This window comes from Dinoponera quadriceps, unplaced genomic scaffold (assembly GCF_001313825.1).
Source record: "Dinoponera quadriceps isolate SergipeBrazil2010 unplaced genomic scaffold, ASM131382v1 scaffold616, whole genome shotgun sequence".
Taxonomy (NCBI): Eukaryota; Metazoa; Arthropoda; class Insecta; order Hymenoptera; family Formicidae; genus Dinoponera; species Dinoponera quadriceps.
The window spans coordinates 2,697,363-2,716,380 of NW_014555184.1; the positions used below are offsets into that span (position 1 = coordinate 2,697,363).

The window sequence follows — 19,018 nt, forward strand, 5'->3', positions numbered from 1 at the left end:
TTTTATCAAAATTTCAATCCCCTGCATAAGATTTATATTTTTTTCAACGGTGTATTTTTGTATAAGACAATGTTATTTATATTTAACTCTAGTTTATTAATTACATGTAAAATACATACTTTATAACAGAATTGATGGTTGAATCTAAGACTGAGACTTGTTTCTGTATTTAGGTATTATCCACTTTTCTTTGCCGCGAAGAGCTCTCAGACGTTCATATTCTTCCTTGAAATCCTTGTGTTCGTCCCTGTAGAGACCATAATTACGCAGATGATCCATTATCTTCTCAGTCTCCTTGATTCTCGGGTAATATTCCACAACCTCTGTTCTTTTATGCACTGGCTTTTCGGAGAAGAGCTTCACCACCTTCATCGATTTCTGATTAGTAAGCCTGGTTACTTCGCCGAAGATTCGATTACTCAGTCGGTTCATACGCATGGCGTAATTGGTATTCACTTTCGTCAAGTTTATGTACTTGTTCATTTTTCGATTTGCCTCACTAAACTATAACGATGATAAATTATCCTTCTTTTGAAGTCTAAGAGATAGGTTGGGAATTAGGATCGAATGTGTTATGAATGAAGGCGAACGATTTTCAATGAATCTTAACTTGCTAATTACTTACTTCTTTATTTCGTAAATTTATAGATTCTATCAGGCATTAGACGAAGAACGATAAAATTCTCCTCTTGCACGTCGTTGCTACAGTCGCACAACTGATGAGCGTAAGATAAAGAATCGTTTTACTTGCCGTTGAGTCGTACTACTCGAAGTCAACATCCGTCTGAACAGTTATTGAATTGCACTACCTCGGTTTTTAGTAGCTTTTCAGAGGTAGATGGCGCAAGGTAAGCCATTAGTCCCCGTCTACAATAAGTCTTTTAGGACGATATTTATAGTTGGATTTTATGGTTTCTGCCCACAGGACGCGGCAACGCTTTTCGTGCAGCGTTCTAGTCTACAATAGATGCTTTAAGCTCTAAACTTTAAGAAATTGACTAATAACAGACCGACACTTATATATAAAGCAGGATTTACGGATAATAAGAATTTAAAGCATAAAATTTAAGAAATTTACCAATCATAATCGATCTTTCTTCTATAATTCAACTGTGATTGGTCTATTTTCGTAAGGTTCAGAGCTTAAATTCTCATTGAAATTGACTTGGGCTTTAAAGCCTAAATCAAACTACAGATTGGGGATTGAGATTGAGATTGAATTTAGTTAATCGGTAAAAAGTTAACTAAATACAAGTTTAGTGAAGTTTAGTCAACTTTGCACTGATTGGTCAAATTTCAATTTAATCCCAATCCCTAGTCTGATACGGGCTTAACCCTTTCCCTCCCACATAACGCAATATTTTTTTAAACTTTCAACCTTATATCTTTTAACGAAAAAATCATATGAAAATTTATCAAACATCATTTCTAATAGATTTTGACCTCCTCTTTCGAATGCCGTTGAGAAATTTTACCCAAAACGTAAGCCGGAAAAGTTATAAGCCGTTTTTCCGAAAAATTCACAAATTTTTCACGGTTTTTTTTTTAATGTTTATTTTGAGTTGGAAAAAATTTGCACACGCCATCGCAATTACTATAAACGGTGTTATAGATGTCTGCTCTTTCAAATCCCGTTGGATTTTTTTCGAAATTCAAAGTGGCGGACACAAAATGGCGTCCGAAAGGGAAAATTTTTTGTTTCAACTTTGCGAATTTTTTTCTCAAAAACTATTAAGTTTGGTGAAAAATTTCTACGAATAAAAATGTCTTAAAATCAGTAAAAAAATACCCTCAAATCTTTTCAGAACGGTTTTACAACATTTTTGAAAACATTTATTAGGAGATCACGTTCTCCTAACATCAAACTAAATTCCGATAGATTCCGGATGCTGCGTAATTTTCACAGAATCGTATCAGGAGAATATAACGAGCGAGGAGCTTGCATGACTTAACGCCTTAACCTTATATTTGATATTCCTTGGCAAATTGTCTTATGTTATCTTGTAATGAAACTATCTAATTGAATTTATATTACTAATAATTTTACGATATTCCATACGATATACAATACAATACAATACAATATTTCCATGCTATATTCCAGATATTGTTCCATACTGTAGACCATACGATATACAGCATGTTGCGGATCGAACTAGCCTCGTCGCAACAAGACGACTGGAACGCCGGATCGCCGCGCGCCAAGCGAGACAGTCTCGCGCGCCGGCTTCTCGTCACCGTACAATTAATATACTGTTAAAATCTTAAGAGATTTCGAAGAAAATTAATTCATGGATTAATTACCTTTCGTTCGATTTTATGAAACACACGCGAAAAACGTCGATCGGCGGGACATAAATCTGTAAAACCGAAATCGCATTTTTCTGAAAAAGACAGACAAACAGAGAAAGAGAGAGAAAGAAAGGGGGGAGGGGGGGAGGGAGGGTCCGGTAATTAAAAATGCGGTGAAACAGGGCTTGAGTTGATGGTCATGTTATATTTCTTTTTCTTCCATTTACTTCCGTAAGAAATTCGCGCGGAGATACATAATATCGTATAGGATCAATCGATGATTCATCGCGTAATCAATTTGTATCGTAATGTAATAAGTAACGGTATGTTACAATATATATATATATATGTAGTATACATATATACGGCAATATATGTAGCACACGTGTACACGTAACGTTGCATTAAATTGCATTCATGGTGGATCGTCGGTGAGTGGGGAGAGTTTGACGCGGCAAGTGCATCGGCGAGTGAGATGTGCGAGACGACGTCGCGCGACGCGCGGCGGCCGATTCGGCATATCGATCTCGAACGGAGGACGGCTGCCAGACGAGTGGCTCGCCCGAGGATTCTTCCGATTTCCTCTTCTCCCCCCTCGTCGCTCGACTTCGCTCTCCATCGGAGAATCTCGCGAGCGCAAGACCGATTGAATTTGACGCGTGAATTCGACGCGAATTGTTAATTAACGACAGGGTGGCTCGTTCGGCGGAATCGATCGGCGAGCCGGCGAGCGAGAGAAGGAGAAAGAGAGAGATCGTCTGCCGTCATCTCTTCTCCTCTTCGCGTTTCCTTCGCGCGTCCGTCGTGAGACGGTCGAAAGAGCCGCCACGCGCGATGGAAAATCACGGTGGAAATTCACGAGCCGATCGGCGCGTCGATTCCGAGCCGCCTTGGGCCGCGCTCTTACGATTACGATTGTTCTCGCGAATGGCACATGATCGGACGAAGGACAATGGTAGAACTGTAGTCCAATGTGGGACGCGACCGGGAATCGAGAATCGGCGCGCAGAGAGCAAGCTGCGCGGAGGAGCGGCGAAAGATCCGGAGAACGAGAGCGTTCGTTTCGGCGGGCCGGTCGACGGGGGATCGCCGCGAACCTCCACCGGCGAATTTCTTCCTCTTCCTCTCCATCTGCTCGCCCCTCCTCCCTCTGCTCCGAGATCCCTCTCGCCGCGGATGAACGACCGGCTCTCCTCTCCTCTCCTCCTCCTCGCACGCTCGTATGCACGCTTCCTTCTTCTGCTGCTGCCCTTCCTCCGCTCCGGCTCGATTACATGATTATGCACTTGCCTTTCTCGGCCCAGGGATTGTTCTTCTTGTCGGGCGCGTGTATCAGCGGGTCATTCTTCTCGTTCTCTTCTACATACTCCCGCATCCTGCGGGGATAAAGAAGAGGGTCAGTATGTACGCGCGGCCGTGCCGCTCTCGCGTAATGCTGAAATTGCCGCCTCGCCGCCGGCGGCATGCTTCACTCCGGCCGGCTTACCTAAGAACGGTGGCGCAATAATGAGCGTGCGATCGTGATTCTTTCTACTGGAATTAATCATTCATTTCGCGCGATTCCCTTATCTTCCCGCGGAGTTGCATTTCTCTCCTCCCCCTCCCACCCCTCTTTTCTCTCGTTCTCTTTTCATTTTTCTTTTTTTCCGCTGATTCACGACGAGACGGGTGATTCATGATTTCTACGCATGAGAGGAGGATGATCGATCGTATCGCGTCTCGGATATGAGGAATTTAGTCAGACGGTGACCTCCCGCAACGATGCGTTCCGAGAGACGTGAGAGTGAAATATCGCGGAATTATAAGTCTACTCTGAAGATACCACGCAACTTCGCGAATCGGCGAACCGCGCGTAACGCGTCGCCATTCCGGTCGGGTTCAAGAATCTCGCCGATTTTCCTACGAGAAATCGGACCTCGTCGGTGCCACGAGATAGTAGAATCACGGTCTAACGTCAAATTCGACATTCGACTGAATTAATCAGCCGGGAACGAATTGGTAACGAGCTGGCAAGTTTATAATCCAGCCTGCACCAGCTATCGACTCAGGGACCGGCCAGATACATTTCCATCAGCGTCTGGTCTCATTCCCCGGTTGTTGCTCACACCGAGAGAACCGTAGATTTTGCAGGATCACCCGGAGAATGTCCCGCGATTTACCAGATCGCCGATAAGTTCGCGCCTCCGCACGGGCCGCTCGTGCGGGACCGAGCCAGCCGGTCGTTTCGACGCGAAGAAGTCGGTGAAAGGGACTTCGGGCTCGATTCTGCGTTCAAGGAGAGTAGCGCGCGCGCCGAGCAAGCGGCCGCCGGCTGGCCGAAGCTCTCGGACTTTGTTGTGGCTGAACGCGCGCCAGAGAGAGAGATATCCGCGGAATTCTTTCCCGCGGGATACTAGCGGACCGTTACGCCAGAGTCACGCGCTCGCCGGCTGAACCCTTCACCGGCTCGAGTGCGCGACAAATGGATCGGGATCACCGGAGCATCTCTCTCTCGGCGCTTCGTTCCCGCGGCAAGTGCGCGCAGGAGGTGCGCGCACCTTGAATGACAGCGGCCGCGTGAATGGGCAGCGAGGTCAGCGCGCGCGCGAGGATTATGCTTCGCAGGCTGCGTTTGTCGCCGGGTAAATGCGTCCGGGTATCGAGTTGCACGCACACGCATCGTTCACACGCACGTCGCGATATTAATGAAATTTTCGGCGAGTCCTGCGAGAGGGGAAAGGAACGCGATCCTGTTGTTATCGCGCGTCGTTGTTACCGCGGTGCGCGGAAGGACGTCGCTCGCATTCGCGAGTGAGGGATCTCGTGGGGATGAAAACGGGGTGCTTTTCTGAATCCTATGATGTAAATGGAATAAAAGCTTCGTTTCATGCGCCGTTGATGCGAATGTCGCACCGTGTATGAAAAGGATATCGCTTTAGCACTCGCGAATCTCGCGGGAATTAAAACAGACGTTTCTCTGAATTCTATGATATATAAGGAATAAGATCCTTCTAGTTGCGTACATCGTTTTATGCACCGTTGATGCGAATATTACCGCGTATAAAAAGACGTCGCTGTTGCATTCGCGAGAAAGAATCTCGCCTTCTCGCTGGAGATCAAAGAGATTTTCCTAAGTCCTACGATGTGAAAGGAATACGATCCTCTTCGTTACACAAACATTGGCGCAAATATTCTGATATATAATGAATGTTACTTCTTTTTTCTAAACTCCATGATGTAAAAGGAATAAATCTTCTTCGTTGTGCGCACCGTTCATGCGAATATCACCGGTATATGAATCGGTTGCGCTCCGCAAGAATCTCGCATACATTAAAAACCGACGTTTTTCCGAAGCCTACAATGCGAAAAGAATAAGACCTTCGTTATATAAAAGGTTGTTGGAAATATCCGCGGTGAGGGATATATCGGTTGCTTACGTGAGAAAGAATCTCATGCAAATTGATAAAGACAGGCTTCCCGTGCTCCCCAATGTGAAAAGAGACGCGCGAGGTCTCTCTGATTACGCTCGGCGGGTGTAATCGAAATCGTTCCCGGGCCATCTTTCTGATCGATCGTGCCCGATTCACGCGTACATGTATAAATACGATCGCATTAATAACGAACGTGCGTCTCACACGCTTGATTGGCAGCGATTATCAGAGTTCGTGCAGGAATCGCGAACTTTCACTTATCAGGGTCCGCGTGGTGCAATTTTTAAATCAGGGTGAACGACCTTCCGGCACGCGCATGCCGACCCGCGCGCGATTTCTGCGCGACGTTCTCTATTATCTTATCGGCCCTGGTTTATATAACGAAACCGCTCGTCAAAATCAGAACGGGCTCTCGAGAGCTCTCGAGTGCCATCGAGCGAATCTGTCGCAGAGGAGTGAGCGCGCGCGTGTTTCTGCCCGCTTCACGCTCGAGCTCGCTCGCGCTTCGTCTCACTTTCGTGTCCTATCCTACCACGGGCTCCGCAATTTAACGCACCCAAGACCGGTGAAACACGCACGATCACACGCGGGTGGAGAAAAATGCCGGGTATTTTCCAGTACTTCCAGTTCCACGCGAGACGCGGGGGAAGAAACCGGCGTTAACGGCGAGGAAATCTTCCCCGATCGCGCGGCTCGGTGATCAGCGAGGAAGAAAGCCGCGGTTTCGCACCGGCGACCCCACCCGATCGTTATCGCGACACAATCTCGAGCCTATCCGCCGGTTGCGATTATTATTAACGAGGACGGCGACGTACCGGGTCGATCAATAAAATGTTCTCGCGCGAGCGAAAACGGGAGCGCGTCGCCGCAACAGTACCGACGACGCAACAGGCGGAGAGGCGCCGGGAGTTTAAAGGAGGTCGTCCTGAATTCAGGGGAACCGGCGGCCGCCTCGCGCGTCCAGCATCTCCGATTCGCCGGTCGTGCCACATCGGGAGCACGACCGGAGGCTCGATTCTGGGTGTGTTTGTAAATAGGCTCAGCTAAAACCAGCATGAAGGAGGCGAAGTTGATAGCGTGTGAAATTGCCGGCGCTGCGTTCCGTATCTCTCGCCGATAAACCCAGCTTCGCGTCAGAAGCTGGATATTTATTATTATCGCCGGGGGGGGGGGGCCATGAATAATTCTTACGATTGAGTAAATGAGAAAGATTTCTTCTTAATACGAACTTACACGACTTACCGCTTTTTTTATGTATCCGAACATGAGAGGCGATAACTCGGAGGATATCTCAAAGTTAAGGATAACTGATTTAATTCGGCGTTATTCGACCTCACTCGGCTGAAAGTCACGTGGCCGGCGACATTTTCTTAATGCCGAGGGATATTCTTTTCTCACAGGAATCGAATCGTACGAAACGAAACTGCGGCGATATCGCGGTAGAAAATTTCAACCGCGAGCTTATGGAACGGTAATTTCGCGGGCTGAACAGCGCCGAGCTGGGAGAAGTGCAATTTTATCCTAGCGGCGGCTTGTCAATTGCGGTTAATTAAAGTGGAATTCGATCGTAATCGGGAAAACTTGTGGCGAATCGGCGCGCTAATGGGCCGCGGCTCGCCGATCCGTCGCGACGTTAGCATGCGGGAAGTAGGCGCCGGCCGGCAGTTCCGGCGCGTGCCCCGCTTGCGGAACGACGCGGAACCTAAGCGTTCCCGAACGGGCGCGACGGTTCGCCCGTCCGTCCGCGCTTTTCGAGGCGAATCGCGCGAAAGCAAAAACACCGAGCGAAAGCAAAAAGTTTCCGCGGTCTCGCGAGACTCCGCCGCGAGCGCGGCGCGGTGAAAGGCGGCACCTCCTCCGCTCCCTCCCTCCCCCTTTTCTTCTCTCTTTTTTTGTCCTCCAGCCGCCGATCGGCCTGATCTCGCGCCCCTGTGGTAACCACCACAATGCGTTTTCCACCCGCTTCCTGGATCCTTCTCCCGTGCCTTTCGTCGGGGGTGACGCAATCCCGCCGCTTTGCGAAACACCAGGCGGCGCGAGTGACATTTACCGTTTTTCGACGGGCATACCTGCGTGAGCGAGCCGCAGACATGTTATTAGACATTCCCCGAATATCGCGGAAGATAATCGAAAAATGTCCGCGATATATAACATGTTAATTCCTCGCGTTGGATCGACGCGATTTCCAGACGCGATACTTCCGCGAGCGACGAACGCGCACAGGATTAATCGAGAGCCCGATACATTTCCAAAACAAACTGATCAATAATTCTGAAATGTTTCCATATCTCTAAATTAGATCTTAAGATCGCAGTATTTGATTAAGATCCTGAATGGAAGGAGTGAGAAATAGAAGTTCAAGATAGGACATTAACCTCGAGGAATACGTGTAAAAGAAGGGTGTCACCCGCGAATATCTCAGCTTTCAACTAGTCGGTCGTTTTCTAATCTTTACAGACACGCAGGTAGTACTTGCACCGATATGCAGGCTGAGACGTAAAAGGATTCCTAAGAAAATGGTTCGTCGAAGCGACTACCTTCGCGCCGATCGGCCGGCCGGCCGGCTGATTCTGAGTTTCGCGAGGCCGCGCGCGCGCGGTTAATCGCGCAAGAAGTCCGCCGCTCGATCATTAGCCGGAACGCGACGCGCGGAGGGTATAATTAGCGGCGCGCCGTCCGTCAGGCTGCAATGAAGTCTGCGAGGATAATCCCCGCGCGCTTTTTCTGCGCCCCGCCTGTCGTTCCTTCGCGTGACGAAACCGCGGGCGAGTTACGTTGTTAGCGGGGACGATCTTGGGCCGATCGAGACCACCGGCCGCGGCCTAATTAGATCATCGATCATCGCGGTTGAGTCACCGTCGTGACCAGGCCGTAGTAGTAGCGTATCGCCCCCGCGTCCTCGCGACGACGAGCGCGCATGTGTGGATACGAGCTCCCTGCCGTAATAATCTCCGCTCTGAAAGTGATCGTGCCGCGAAAACGCGATTAACGGACACACACACCGCGTCCAAGGAGATCCTGTCCCTCCATGTAACACGGGGACGCGAGCGAGCAGCCTTGACTGTGCGACTGCCGCCGCCTTGCCTTTACAGGCGCGAGATGATTTGTCTGGGAAAGGGCGACGGTTTCTACGCTCCGACGCCGGAAATCGTCACCACGGACACGAAGAGAACGGTGTTTCCCTCGGGGCCTCGCGGCCGAATGGCTGACTTGTCGTTTTACGGCAATGTTTCACGTTCCGCGATATCGGAATATTCTTCTCTCTTAAGTAGCTTGTATTGCTTTCCATATTTTACGCCCTACCACTGTTTTGCTTACTTGAATTTTCGTTTATTTTATTTTACAGCGATTTGACGTCGATCACAAAGAAGCGGCTTTTCAGCTCGAGACGCGAGATAGTCACTTGCGCGTCACTTAAGACAAAGACTTAAGGAAAAAGTTGTCTTGAATCGATAAGTCAGCCATTTTGCTAAAACCCTCACGATTCGATTCCGGAGAACAGAGCAAGGGCTCTATTCGCATTGTTGAACTGATTTCGGGTGCGGAACGGATAAGGATTCAACGCAGGGATCGCGTCGATGTAACGTGTGATGTAACGAATCGCGATCTCGGCGATATCCCTTTCCAGAGCGTAGAAATAGCTATGATGCGGAGAGGAAAATTTATAATGACAACGAATGAATGTTGAGTAAGTAAGATCGATCTAGAAATTATGCGGTTGCTTTACTTCTCCGAAGGCTCGGTTGGGATTTTCTCGTGCACTGTGCGCACATCACACTATCATCAACGAAACCTTTCTTTATCGATTATGCAATATAAGCTGGGGGGGGGCGTTTACAGATACGTTTCGCATCCTGTTATTCTATTATATCTGCGAACACCTGAAAAAGAATCCCCAGTAAACACCGACAACAGTAACATTTTACATCAATATTGCAATTTCTCACTCAACAATGTAAGCGCGATATAACATTACATACGTTGTATATAACAATAACATTATCGAGTGGGAAACTTTAACATTGTTCTACTGTTTTTACTATTGTTTTCGTTAGTATATTTACTGTTAATTGGCGCTTACTGAGCTATCGTCTTTCAAATTAGCTATTCCCTATTATTATCCTCATTTAGGGACGGGTTGCCAAATTTGTACTACTTAAGGTATTTTTAAGATGTCTATGTCACACACAAACAGAGAGAAAACACAGCGCAATTCGTTCGAGTTTCGATTACGTTTTTCATCGGACGATGCGGAGGAGAGTTCGCGTCATTGTGCGAACAATTAAAATGGAACTGATAATTTTCCCGATTCTTCCCGACGTTATCTCCCGTCTAGCCGAACGCGATTCGCGGCGGGACGGACACAATTGAACCTTGAACGACGGTAAGCTGAGCGTCGGGCACGGCATTACGTGGGTTTACGCACGAGCCAATTTAGCTGGCTAGGCATTCTGCGATTTACGCACCGCTGAAAATTACGTCGTCGATTATAGGAAACTATACGAGTCTCTGTCGTGAAATGGCTCTCGCGTAACGTGTCTTACACACGGCGAGAGCACCTCGGCTACTTCGAAGAAGCTTGTAACGCGAGTTGACACACGTCGGCGCGCTGCAAAAACTCTCCACACTGTCCCGGGCGATCTTAATGACGTTTCCTGCTCGGCGAGTGCTCGCCTAAGATGGATTAAAGAGTGCACCATAATCACCGGAAGTTCGCGATCGATCGCGATGAATCACGCCGAGGTCAAGGACCGAGTGATGTCAATATTTACTGGATGCGTCGGCTGGATTGAATCGACTGGAAGGAAAGCGAATGGAAAAAGCGATCGGGCGAGAATTTAGAGCGATCTAAATATAATTAATAATAACGTTCGTCCTCGGTGATATTGAAACACTCCGGTTCGGTGACGGTTATCGCAAGGACGGATTAAATTCCTTTCCCTCACTTTGCTTAATTACACCTGTCCAACGGGAGACGACAATGACGACTAGCGGGGAAATTAAAAGAGGGATTACCTTTCCCTCCGTTCTATCGAAGCTCGAGCGAAGCGGTGGTGCGGAAAAAAAAAAGCGAAACAGGCTCCTTGAACTTTCTAATGTGTTAAAAGAAATACAGAATATCGCATCAATTTCTACAAGAGGCGTTCGAGAAACCACACGCTTCCTTCTTGAGATAATTGGCCCGTGAAACCATTTTCTCAGGAATCCTTGGAAATTTCAGTTGCACGTTGATGAAAGTATCACTTACACGTCTGTTAGAAAACGATTGATCATTCGGTAGCTTCGTAAATCGTGGATATTACTACAAATTGTAAATTTCCCGTGGCTATATTTCCAAAACAAAATGATCAATTTCGAAAAATTTCAGGTAATGCCTATTAGAGTATAGACTAGTGCTTGATGTCACAGTAGTTTCTCGTTAAAATCCTAAATACAGTTTCGAAGAAATTATAAATAGAAGTTAAAAAATAGGACATTAACTGCGAAGAATACGTATAAAAGGTGTTATCTTTAGTTGCGAATATCCCCGAAAGGACAATCGTTTCCTAACGTTTACAGACGTGTGAATGGTATTTCCCTGAAATTAACAAGAATCATTCCTAAGAAAATACCGACGGGACCCTCCGAAACACGAATGACGAGCGAACGGTTGTTCCGAGCTTCAAGATAATAGCGCAAACAGAATCGCGACGAACGTCTATCAGCAACGGCAGTAATTAAAGCGTCTCAAGCGAAAGCAAAGTCGAAGCTACCGTCGAAAATACGAATACCCGTGAACAGTCCCTTCTCCGTGTAACCAATTAATATTCCACGACCCTGAGAATGATATTCAGTGACGTAGAGCGACTCAACGTCATCAAACGTCAGATTCGAGCGAGCGGGACTCGCAGGATTCTCGGGACACCTGTGCGCGAGTATGGCGAACGTCTTCTCGAGTGCATCCGGAGGGATTCGTGGGCGCGATTGCAGGCAGGCGAACAACAGCGAGAGAGAGAGAGAGACCGGGGGAAAGAGGAGCTGAGCGAAGCGGGTGCGAGCGACGACGACGATTTGACCGGCCGCGAATGCACTTACGCCGCGATGCTCTTGGAAAGAGGCCACCGTTCCATGGACGCCTGGTACTTCATGTTCTCGATCTGCTTCTTCAGTGCGTCCTTGTCCATGGTGGCGAGTACACTGGGATCCATGGTTACAGCCGCACCCCCCTTGTCGCAATCGGGAACGGAATAGCGCGTGCGCCTCCGCGGGAAAATCAATAGGGCGAGAAGAGCGGTGGTATCGGGTGCTCTCTGTAAAGCGAACGCTCTCTGTCTCATCGGGGTGCAGAAAGAGGAGGCACGCTAGCTGGGCTGTCTGGCACAACCGAGAGACCGTCGAGAGACGATCGGTGGGCGACCTCGCGGCCCAGAGATGATGATGATGATGATGGATGGTGAAACACGAGCGACGAATGCAAACCGAGTTCGGCGAACGAGCGCGTCAAAATGGGAACGCGACGATGACGCGCTGATGACGCGCAGCCGAGGCCTACGTAATCAGACTTACGTATGTATGCATGCAGGCCCGAGACGCGCGCTTTTCTTTCCTTCCTTTCTTTTTTTCTTTCCGCTCGCTCGGCAAAGGGCGCGGCGAACGACCGTATGCGAACGAGCGTGCCAACCTCGGACTTTTCATGTTACTCTGATGCTCTCGAGGATAGTTCGCGCCTACTTAGATGGCCGATAGAATGATAAAAACCTCGTCCGACGATACTGACACTTAATGACGTTCATAGCGATGTTTCTCACGATATCGCGATAATATGTTTTATTCCACTTCATCTCTTATGTATCGACAGGTGAGACCATCCCGGAGAACTGACATTTTTATATCTCGCGGCCACGTGCGTTCTCATTTCGCATCCTCGGCGATAAGGATAGTTCGCATCATTTCTCAACATACCTTACGCGTGTTTCACGTTATTATTAATACAAAAAATCAACCTTACGATCTAATCTCTCCTTCACTGTGCGCGTATGCGCGACATTGATCCATTTACCCTATTAATCATAATCACGTAATTCGCATACTCGCCGCGTTACCGGCGCTGTTAATCCGATCTTAATTGCGCGGTTCGCGGTATCGTCGTTATAAACCGCAATCCTCGGGAAATCACATCGTTACACGTCGTTACAGCGTCCGATTGCGATCTCGCGCGTTCACAATCGAGATTACGCCGAATCAGAAATTGATCTCGCAGATGAAGGCGACCCCGTCGGTGCACTCGGCATCGTTCATGCCGCCTTCCTTCAGAAGGAGTCCGCAATGCTGCTTCCCGCCATAGTTGTTGGGTTGTTGTTCATCGAATTTCGTGGTCCACTTCGCGTAACCCGATGACTCCATGGGCTCGTCGAGAATCGTGTTCCAATCACCCTCTTCGTATAAATCGTGCACACCGAGCCACGCCGTGCCGATCTTGTTCTCCTCTAAAATGCGTAGCAGTAGCTTCTCCTCCGAATTGGAGTTGATAATGGCCAAGTGACCTGCGTCGACCATCCGTCTCGTTAATCCGACCAGCGAAACCCGTTTTATACGTTTTTATTATTTAAGGTAACAATCCCATTTATGAATCGAGTCCCGATCTCGGGCCGAACTTGGTTCATTAATGTACGTAGAGAGAAAATAAGTCTTAAATCAAGAATAGATATGTTCATGTATAAGCAAGAATATCATAATCATCTTAGAAGATTTTCTTAGTTTCGATCTGATTGAATTTGTATTGATGCGATGTATCGCTTGAATTTGATTTGAGGCTAAAAATCTTCGAAGAATATTATAATATTCTTGCTTAAATATGAGAATATCTATCTTGATTAAAGACTTAATTTTTTTCTTTAATTTTTTTCTTCAATTCCTTGACTTTAATTTGTTTGTCAGTAAAATAATTTCGCTCGACTGATAGCAACTTTCGGAGAGGCCGGGCGAGATTTATCCGTCTGGTTTAACTTCAACTATCACGCATTTAATCGCTCATTAATTACTCGACCGATTTGTTACTCTTGTACTTTTGTCAGTGAGACGAAGTTATTGACCGACAAAATGTGCGATCGAAATGTCGCTATCGTAAAAATTCTTCAAGTTGACGCGATATTCGGCGAGTCTTCGTCAAATGCGATCTTCGTTGTGAATAAAACACTCACCCCCTTCCTGGACGCAAATTCTACGAGCGCGGTTCCACGGTAGTTTGCGAATGTAAAGCTTATGAGCGCCTATGCCAGGTGTAATGAGGTAATCGCTTCCTGCTTTATCTATGAGATTGACAGAGTTATGCGCTTTCCATTGCTGCGGTGTGTTGATGTAAATTATTTGCTGTCCCGGTATCATACGCTGATTGGTTCGGTACGCGCACAGCAGTTGCTGGATCGCGCTCATATTCTGATCATTATCGCATAGTGACTTGCCTGGAGCTACAAAAGATTGGTGTACAGTGTCGTCAAGGCTTGGCGGAAAGTAAAAAATCGGAATTGCATAGAAAATACATTAGGTATGTATGAATATAATTAGTAGAAAATACATCCATATGGATATTCATGACACATAGTTAGTTAGTTTGACTGTCCGTGTCCTACATTTTGTCCAGAATGCAGTTTTCTCAATCAACATAAGAAATTTGAATATAAATCAAGTAAAATATACAAATAGAAAAATATAAATACAAATATATATAAATATATATTATTTAAAAGAGTTTTATAAGAAACAATGGGATAAAATATTGCTAAATGGCTTAATATGACAATATACCGACTGGATGATATACTTTGCAATCGATTTCTTATTTTAAACACGTTTAAGAAGAACTTTATAAATTATGCATACGATGCGCTTCCGCTCTGAACTTCTCGATTATTAACTTCGCGGACCGATTTACGGCAATAAGAAAAGCGAGCGAAGTTAAATTCATCTCTTTATTAAAATCTACTTTTAAAGCTGCTCGGAAAAATATCCTTTATTCAATTTAACACGTTCGCTCCCAGTTTCATATATATATGATAGTGTTAATTTGTCTTTTTATGTCTACATAAATTAAATCCATGTTTTACACAATTGCATAAAAAAAGTAGTACAAGGTAGTCCGTAGAGAAAATTGTCCAAATGAGCTCTGGTCATGAATGTATTAAAAAAAAAACATATATATAATCTAAATATATAATCAATTATATTATATTTAATCGTAGATTTATATTATTGTTATTACAATTGTTAAATTCTTGAACCACACATTTTCTTTTCAAATACATGAACGCAATAAATGTGCTCTTTAAAATTGGTTTCGTCGAATCATTGAAACGCATATCGCAATTATATTCTCGTTAATTTTTACCTTGCAAAACGTTAGTAGTGTCAGACGGATCCATCGCCAGGCAATACAACGTTACGCACAAAGGCACCAACAGATATCGCAACATAATTATTATATGTGCTAACCACGAATTCCCAAGAATGAATGTCACGAATAAGTGATGCACTTTATATATAACGTGATAAGATGATAAAATTGCCATACGCAGAGACGACTTATCTTTTCGACATATGTAGGGACGACTTATCTTTTCGACAGGATGCTCCGTAAGCATCACTACGTTGAATAAGAACACACATGCATGTAAAATAAAGAACGCGAGCAAACGACGCAAAGTAACGATAATGTTGATCGTTCCCTTGGAAAATTTCCTCTCGAAAATTTCGAATCGTGAATCTATTGGACTTATATTCCCCGTTAGAGTGCTAAACTGTTAAGAATTGCGTATTCTACATAAGTGAACGTTATTCTGATATTACGGAAATAAATACTGAAAATAAAAAGAAAGTAAAAAATTGACTGATGTTCATCGACGTGATTTTATTTTTCGATTAACATTAAGTGGTCGTTATTTCATCCGCAATTTTACACACGGTTAAATCGTCGTGATAATTCGCGTTAAAGATTAGAAAATTACGACTTCAGTAAGTTTTCTGTAAACTTGTTGTCAAATAGAAAATATCATAAAACTTGTATAAAATTTGTACTGTAAAAAAGTGTTAAACTCAAGTAAATAATTTCTTCAATAGTTCTGAATAAATTTTTTACTTGGATTAATTAAATATCACTTGAATTTAACACTTTTTGGTTACATTCAATTAATATATACATTTACTTGGCTCAAGTAAAATTTACTTAGCCTGAGTAAAAATTTGCTCAGAATTATTGGAATAATTATTTACTTGAATGTAATATCTTTTCCAGTATGCCAATTGTCTATTTTTAAATGACAGACCTGAAGAAGAGAGGCACACATCGCACAAAATAAAATATCTTCAAATTATCCCAATGATAAATTTCGCTAACCAGTGCACATTTGATATCATTACTTAATAATAACCTTGCCTTACTTAATACAGGAAGTACGCTATTTAACGCAAGAAGTACAACATTACTTATCAGTTTGGAGAATCCTAATAAGGGATTCAAGTTTTATCACGACAAAGCTCTCCCATAATGCCTATCATTATCATGTACAATTAATTAATGACCTTGTTAATTTAGTAGAGTCGCACATTGGAGATACCGCGATTAACCCGTTGCGGTCCGCGCTGTATTCGCAATTTCGTCCCAGCCGGTCCGCATAGATTTCGCCAATCGCTCATCCGCTTGTTACCGTTTAATTTAGAAAACATTTATGATACTACACCGCAGCTCTTATCTTATCTCTTTTAGCGTACGATGAAGACTCTGTCAACGTCGACTCTGTCGCGTCATAGGACGCGTTGGAACGAGACGTGGTGTCAAGCGTCGCTCGACATAAGATTTGCTGGAACGAAACGCTGTGTCGAGTGACGCTCGACATAAGACCGCAACGGGTTAAAATATCGCGCGAGCCGTTCGCGTGAGTTTCAGACGAAGTTTAACGGGTGACATTCACTTACAATAAAAGCAGTTCCTTATTTTTAATCTGCCCTATTTTCATAAAACTCGAAATCGAGGGATTCGAGGAAAGAGCGAGGCCCTCGACAATACGACGAGCGAAAGTCTCGCGAATATTATTCAACGGTTCAATTTTCTCAGGAATTTTTCCGCAAACAAGAGCGAGAGAGTTCCGCTTGTTTCGCCAGGCTGTAACAGACGTTAGAATCGTTCAGCGCGAATATCGCGGTTCAACTTCCGCGAAAACGCGAACTAGGCGCGCGTAACCCGGCGCGCGCGTTTAACTTAAACGCGCAGGATCATACCTACATTGGAACGTAATCGCATTCCCGATTGGAAAGTTCAAATGTCACTGTAACGTGCGATCTGGTAAACTCGTGGCCGATACATAAGTAAAGCACGCCGATAAAACTTTCGCACCGCGACGCTCGCCGTGAAAAAGTTCCTACTTCGCTCATACACTCGCATGAGCGAGTGCATAAAGTCTGCAGTTAATTCCTGCGCCCGCTAATCCGGTTACGCTTATCGTCAGTCGAGCGCATATAACAGTCGCACGACACAACATTGCAACGACTAAAAATCTTTCGATCCTTCGGACGAAACGTGAGCCAATATTTATTCGTAGATAGGAATATTGAGACACTACTGATATAATACTGGTATCGATATATATTTTTTTCCAGTACCGGATATTCTTCTATCGATATTCTCTTCCGATATTCGGACTCATATCGGCACTACATGTTTCGATGTTTTTATATGTTCTCTAATTTTAGATCTTTTTAAATTTCAATACCGGTATCGGTAAATTTTCTTGTGATATTGGTATCACTAGTTATACCAATATTCTTGATTACTGTTCGATTAACTTTTAATATCTGTTTCGACATTAGTATTGATATTTTCATAGTATACAATATCCCTGGTATATAATATCCCGTAGATATAAAAATGTCAAATTCAATCTGTCGACATGGCCTCGCTGGATTTCTGCTCAATTTTAAACGCACTCAATACACGTACGAATATGTCTCGCAAATGAGACAACTTCTTTTGTAAATCTTCTTAATATCGTAGCTATCGTTGCATGAAATTTGTCACCTCTTTTATCACAATACACTTGTAGGGAAGAAACATTATTTGCGCGTAAAAATCGTTGTGCGATAAGAGTGTGATAATCTCGAGATTACGTTGGTTCGGTTTGCAGTCGCAACTATTTGACCAGTTATGAGAAGTTATGTATCGTAAAACGTTCAGGTGTGGCACTTACCTTGCCGGACGACCGAGGAGTTCTGCGGCGGAGTGTCTTTTAGCGGGTTTCACGATTCGCTCAAGGAAGCCTCGGAAAATCTGAATAATCTAATTTAGCGATGATTTCCGCGCCGATATTTTCAATCGTCAGTGCGCCTACTTGCGTTCGCTAACGAGCACACCGTGAACTTAATCCACCATGCGAATGCATATCTCCGATGACCGACTTATATATATATATATGTGTGTTAGACTGAAATATAATTATTGAATTAAAAAGACGTTGTGTGTATATGTGTGATGCAGAAAACCGCTTCGTTTCCATACGTGTTATATTATTACCTGATTTCCTGCAGAAGAGTGCCACTCCTCGTGTCATTTCTTTCAAACTAACGACCTCTTTACAAATATGAAATCGATTTTCTCTTAACGAAGATACAGAGAACGGAATGCGATTAGAAAATGACCTTATAGATAAGATAAAACGATATTTCTATTAATGCGGTTCTTATATGATTTTTTTTTGTTATAAAAAAAAGTTATAAAAAAATTTCGATTCACTACTCTAGATTACATTATATAGATTTTTGACAATAAAATCGTTGCGCATTGCGCTAAATGCGGCCAATGTGATTAAAGTCCGACAAGAGTCACAGTAAAGACCTCTCGCGGAAACCTCGGAACTACAAAATCTTAGTTTTAGGTTAAAATAAAGAAAGAATCATCTGATAATTAGGATATTCATAATTAAGAGAAAACCAGCTGGGACGCACAGATTGATTTTTTCAATTAACAGTCAAAATAAATATCGAGCTCAGTTAATTGAATGAGCGCTCAAGTGAAGTGCAGCAAGAGTCCGTATATTCATTTATTATAAATTTTTAAGGATCTAATTGCAAAATCGGGCTCTATAGGTCCCTAGTGAATATTATAGAGAATAATAAAAAAAATGTTGGGTAGAAATATATGACTCGTATGAAGAAGAAAGCTGGAAAAAATATCGATCACATAATAATTTCTCACAGTTTATTGCTTTCTTGCATTGTTTGCATGTTTTTTTCATATTTATTCTTGTACTTGTAAAAATCATCTAGGTGTTTAAATTCTAAATAAACAGAAC

The 19,018-nt window shown here is 44.4% G+C and overlaps 3 protein-coding genes across 4 annotated transcripts; all 3 read right to left on the bottom strand.

Moving 5' to 3' along the window:
- Positions 1-28: 28 nt before the first annotated feature.
- LOC106743353 (28S ribosomal protein S33, mitochondrial) lies at positions 29-774 on the bottom strand. 2 transcript variants are annotated; one of them, XM_014617119.1, is made up of 2 exons: positions 626-774; positions 29-504 (listed from the first exon to the last, which is right to left on the bottom strand). In XM_014617119.1, the coding sequence occupies exon 2, from the start codon at positions 481-483 to the stop codon at positions 145-147; it is 339 nt and encodes a 112-aa protein (XP_014472605.1). In that variant the 5' UTR covers positions 484-504; positions 626-774; the 3' UTR covers positions 29-144. The 2 variants fall into 2 exon arrangements, with proteins under 2 accessions (XP_014472605.1, XP_014472604.1); XM_014617118.1 differs by having other exon boundaries at positions 29-538; positions 626-773.
- Positions 775-2,477: 1,703 nt separating this feature from the next.
- Positions 2,478-11,988, bottom strand: LOC106743373 (guanine nucleotide-binding protein subunit gamma-e). Its single transcript, XM_014617155.1, has 2 exons — positions 11,778-11,988; positions 2,478-3,668 (listed from the first exon to the last, which is right to left on the bottom strand). Exons 1-2 carry the CDS (start codon positions 11,888-11,890, stop codon positions 3,563-3,565), a joined length of 219 nt encoding a protein of 72 aa, XP_014472641.1. The 5' UTR covers positions 11,891-11,988; the 3' UTR covers positions 2,478-3,562.
- Positions 11,989-12,923: 935 nt separating this feature from the next.
- LOC106743372 (hemolymph lipopolysaccharide-binding protein-like) lies at positions 12,924-15,151 on the bottom strand. The gene is made up of 3 exons (XM_014617154.1): positions 15,067-15,151; positions 13,883-14,143; positions 12,924-13,225 (listed from the first exon to the last, which is right to left on the bottom strand). Exons 1-3 carry the CDS (start codon positions 15,149-15,151, stop codon positions 12,924-12,926), a joined length of 648 nt encoding a protein of 215 aa, XP_014472640.1.
- Positions 15,152-19,018: the final 3,867 nt, after the last annotated feature.

What these genes read in the sequence shown, in the direction of transcription:
- LOC106743353 (XM_014617119.1), bottom strand. Translation starts at nt 483, where the DNA reads ATGAACAAGTACATAAACTTGACGAAAGTGAATACCAATTACGCCATG.
- LOC106743373 (XM_014617155.1), bottom strand. Translation starts at nt 11,890, where the DNA reads ATGGATCCCAGTGTACTCGCCACCATGGACAAGGACGCACTGAAGAAG. An exon ending in CTTTCCAAGAGCATCGCGGC is followed by an intron (nt 3,669 to 11,777) that starts GTAAGTGCATTC and finishes TTATCCCCGCAG; the next exon opens with GATGCGGGAGTATGTAGAAG.
- LOC106743372 (XM_014617154.1), bottom strand. Translation starts at nt 15,151, where the DNA reads ATGTTGCGATATCTGTTGGTGCCTTTGTGCGTAACGTTGTATTGCCTG. An exon ending in CACTACTAACGTTTTGCAAG is followed by an intron (nt 14,144 to 15,066) that starts GTAAAAATTAAC and finishes TTGTAGCTCCAG; the next exon opens with GCAAGTCACTATGCGATAAT. An exon ending in AATTTGCGTCCAGGAAGGGG is followed by an intron (nt 13,226 to 13,882) that starts GTGAGTGTTTTA and finishes TGGTCGACGCAG; the next exon opens with GTCACTTGGCCATTATCAAC.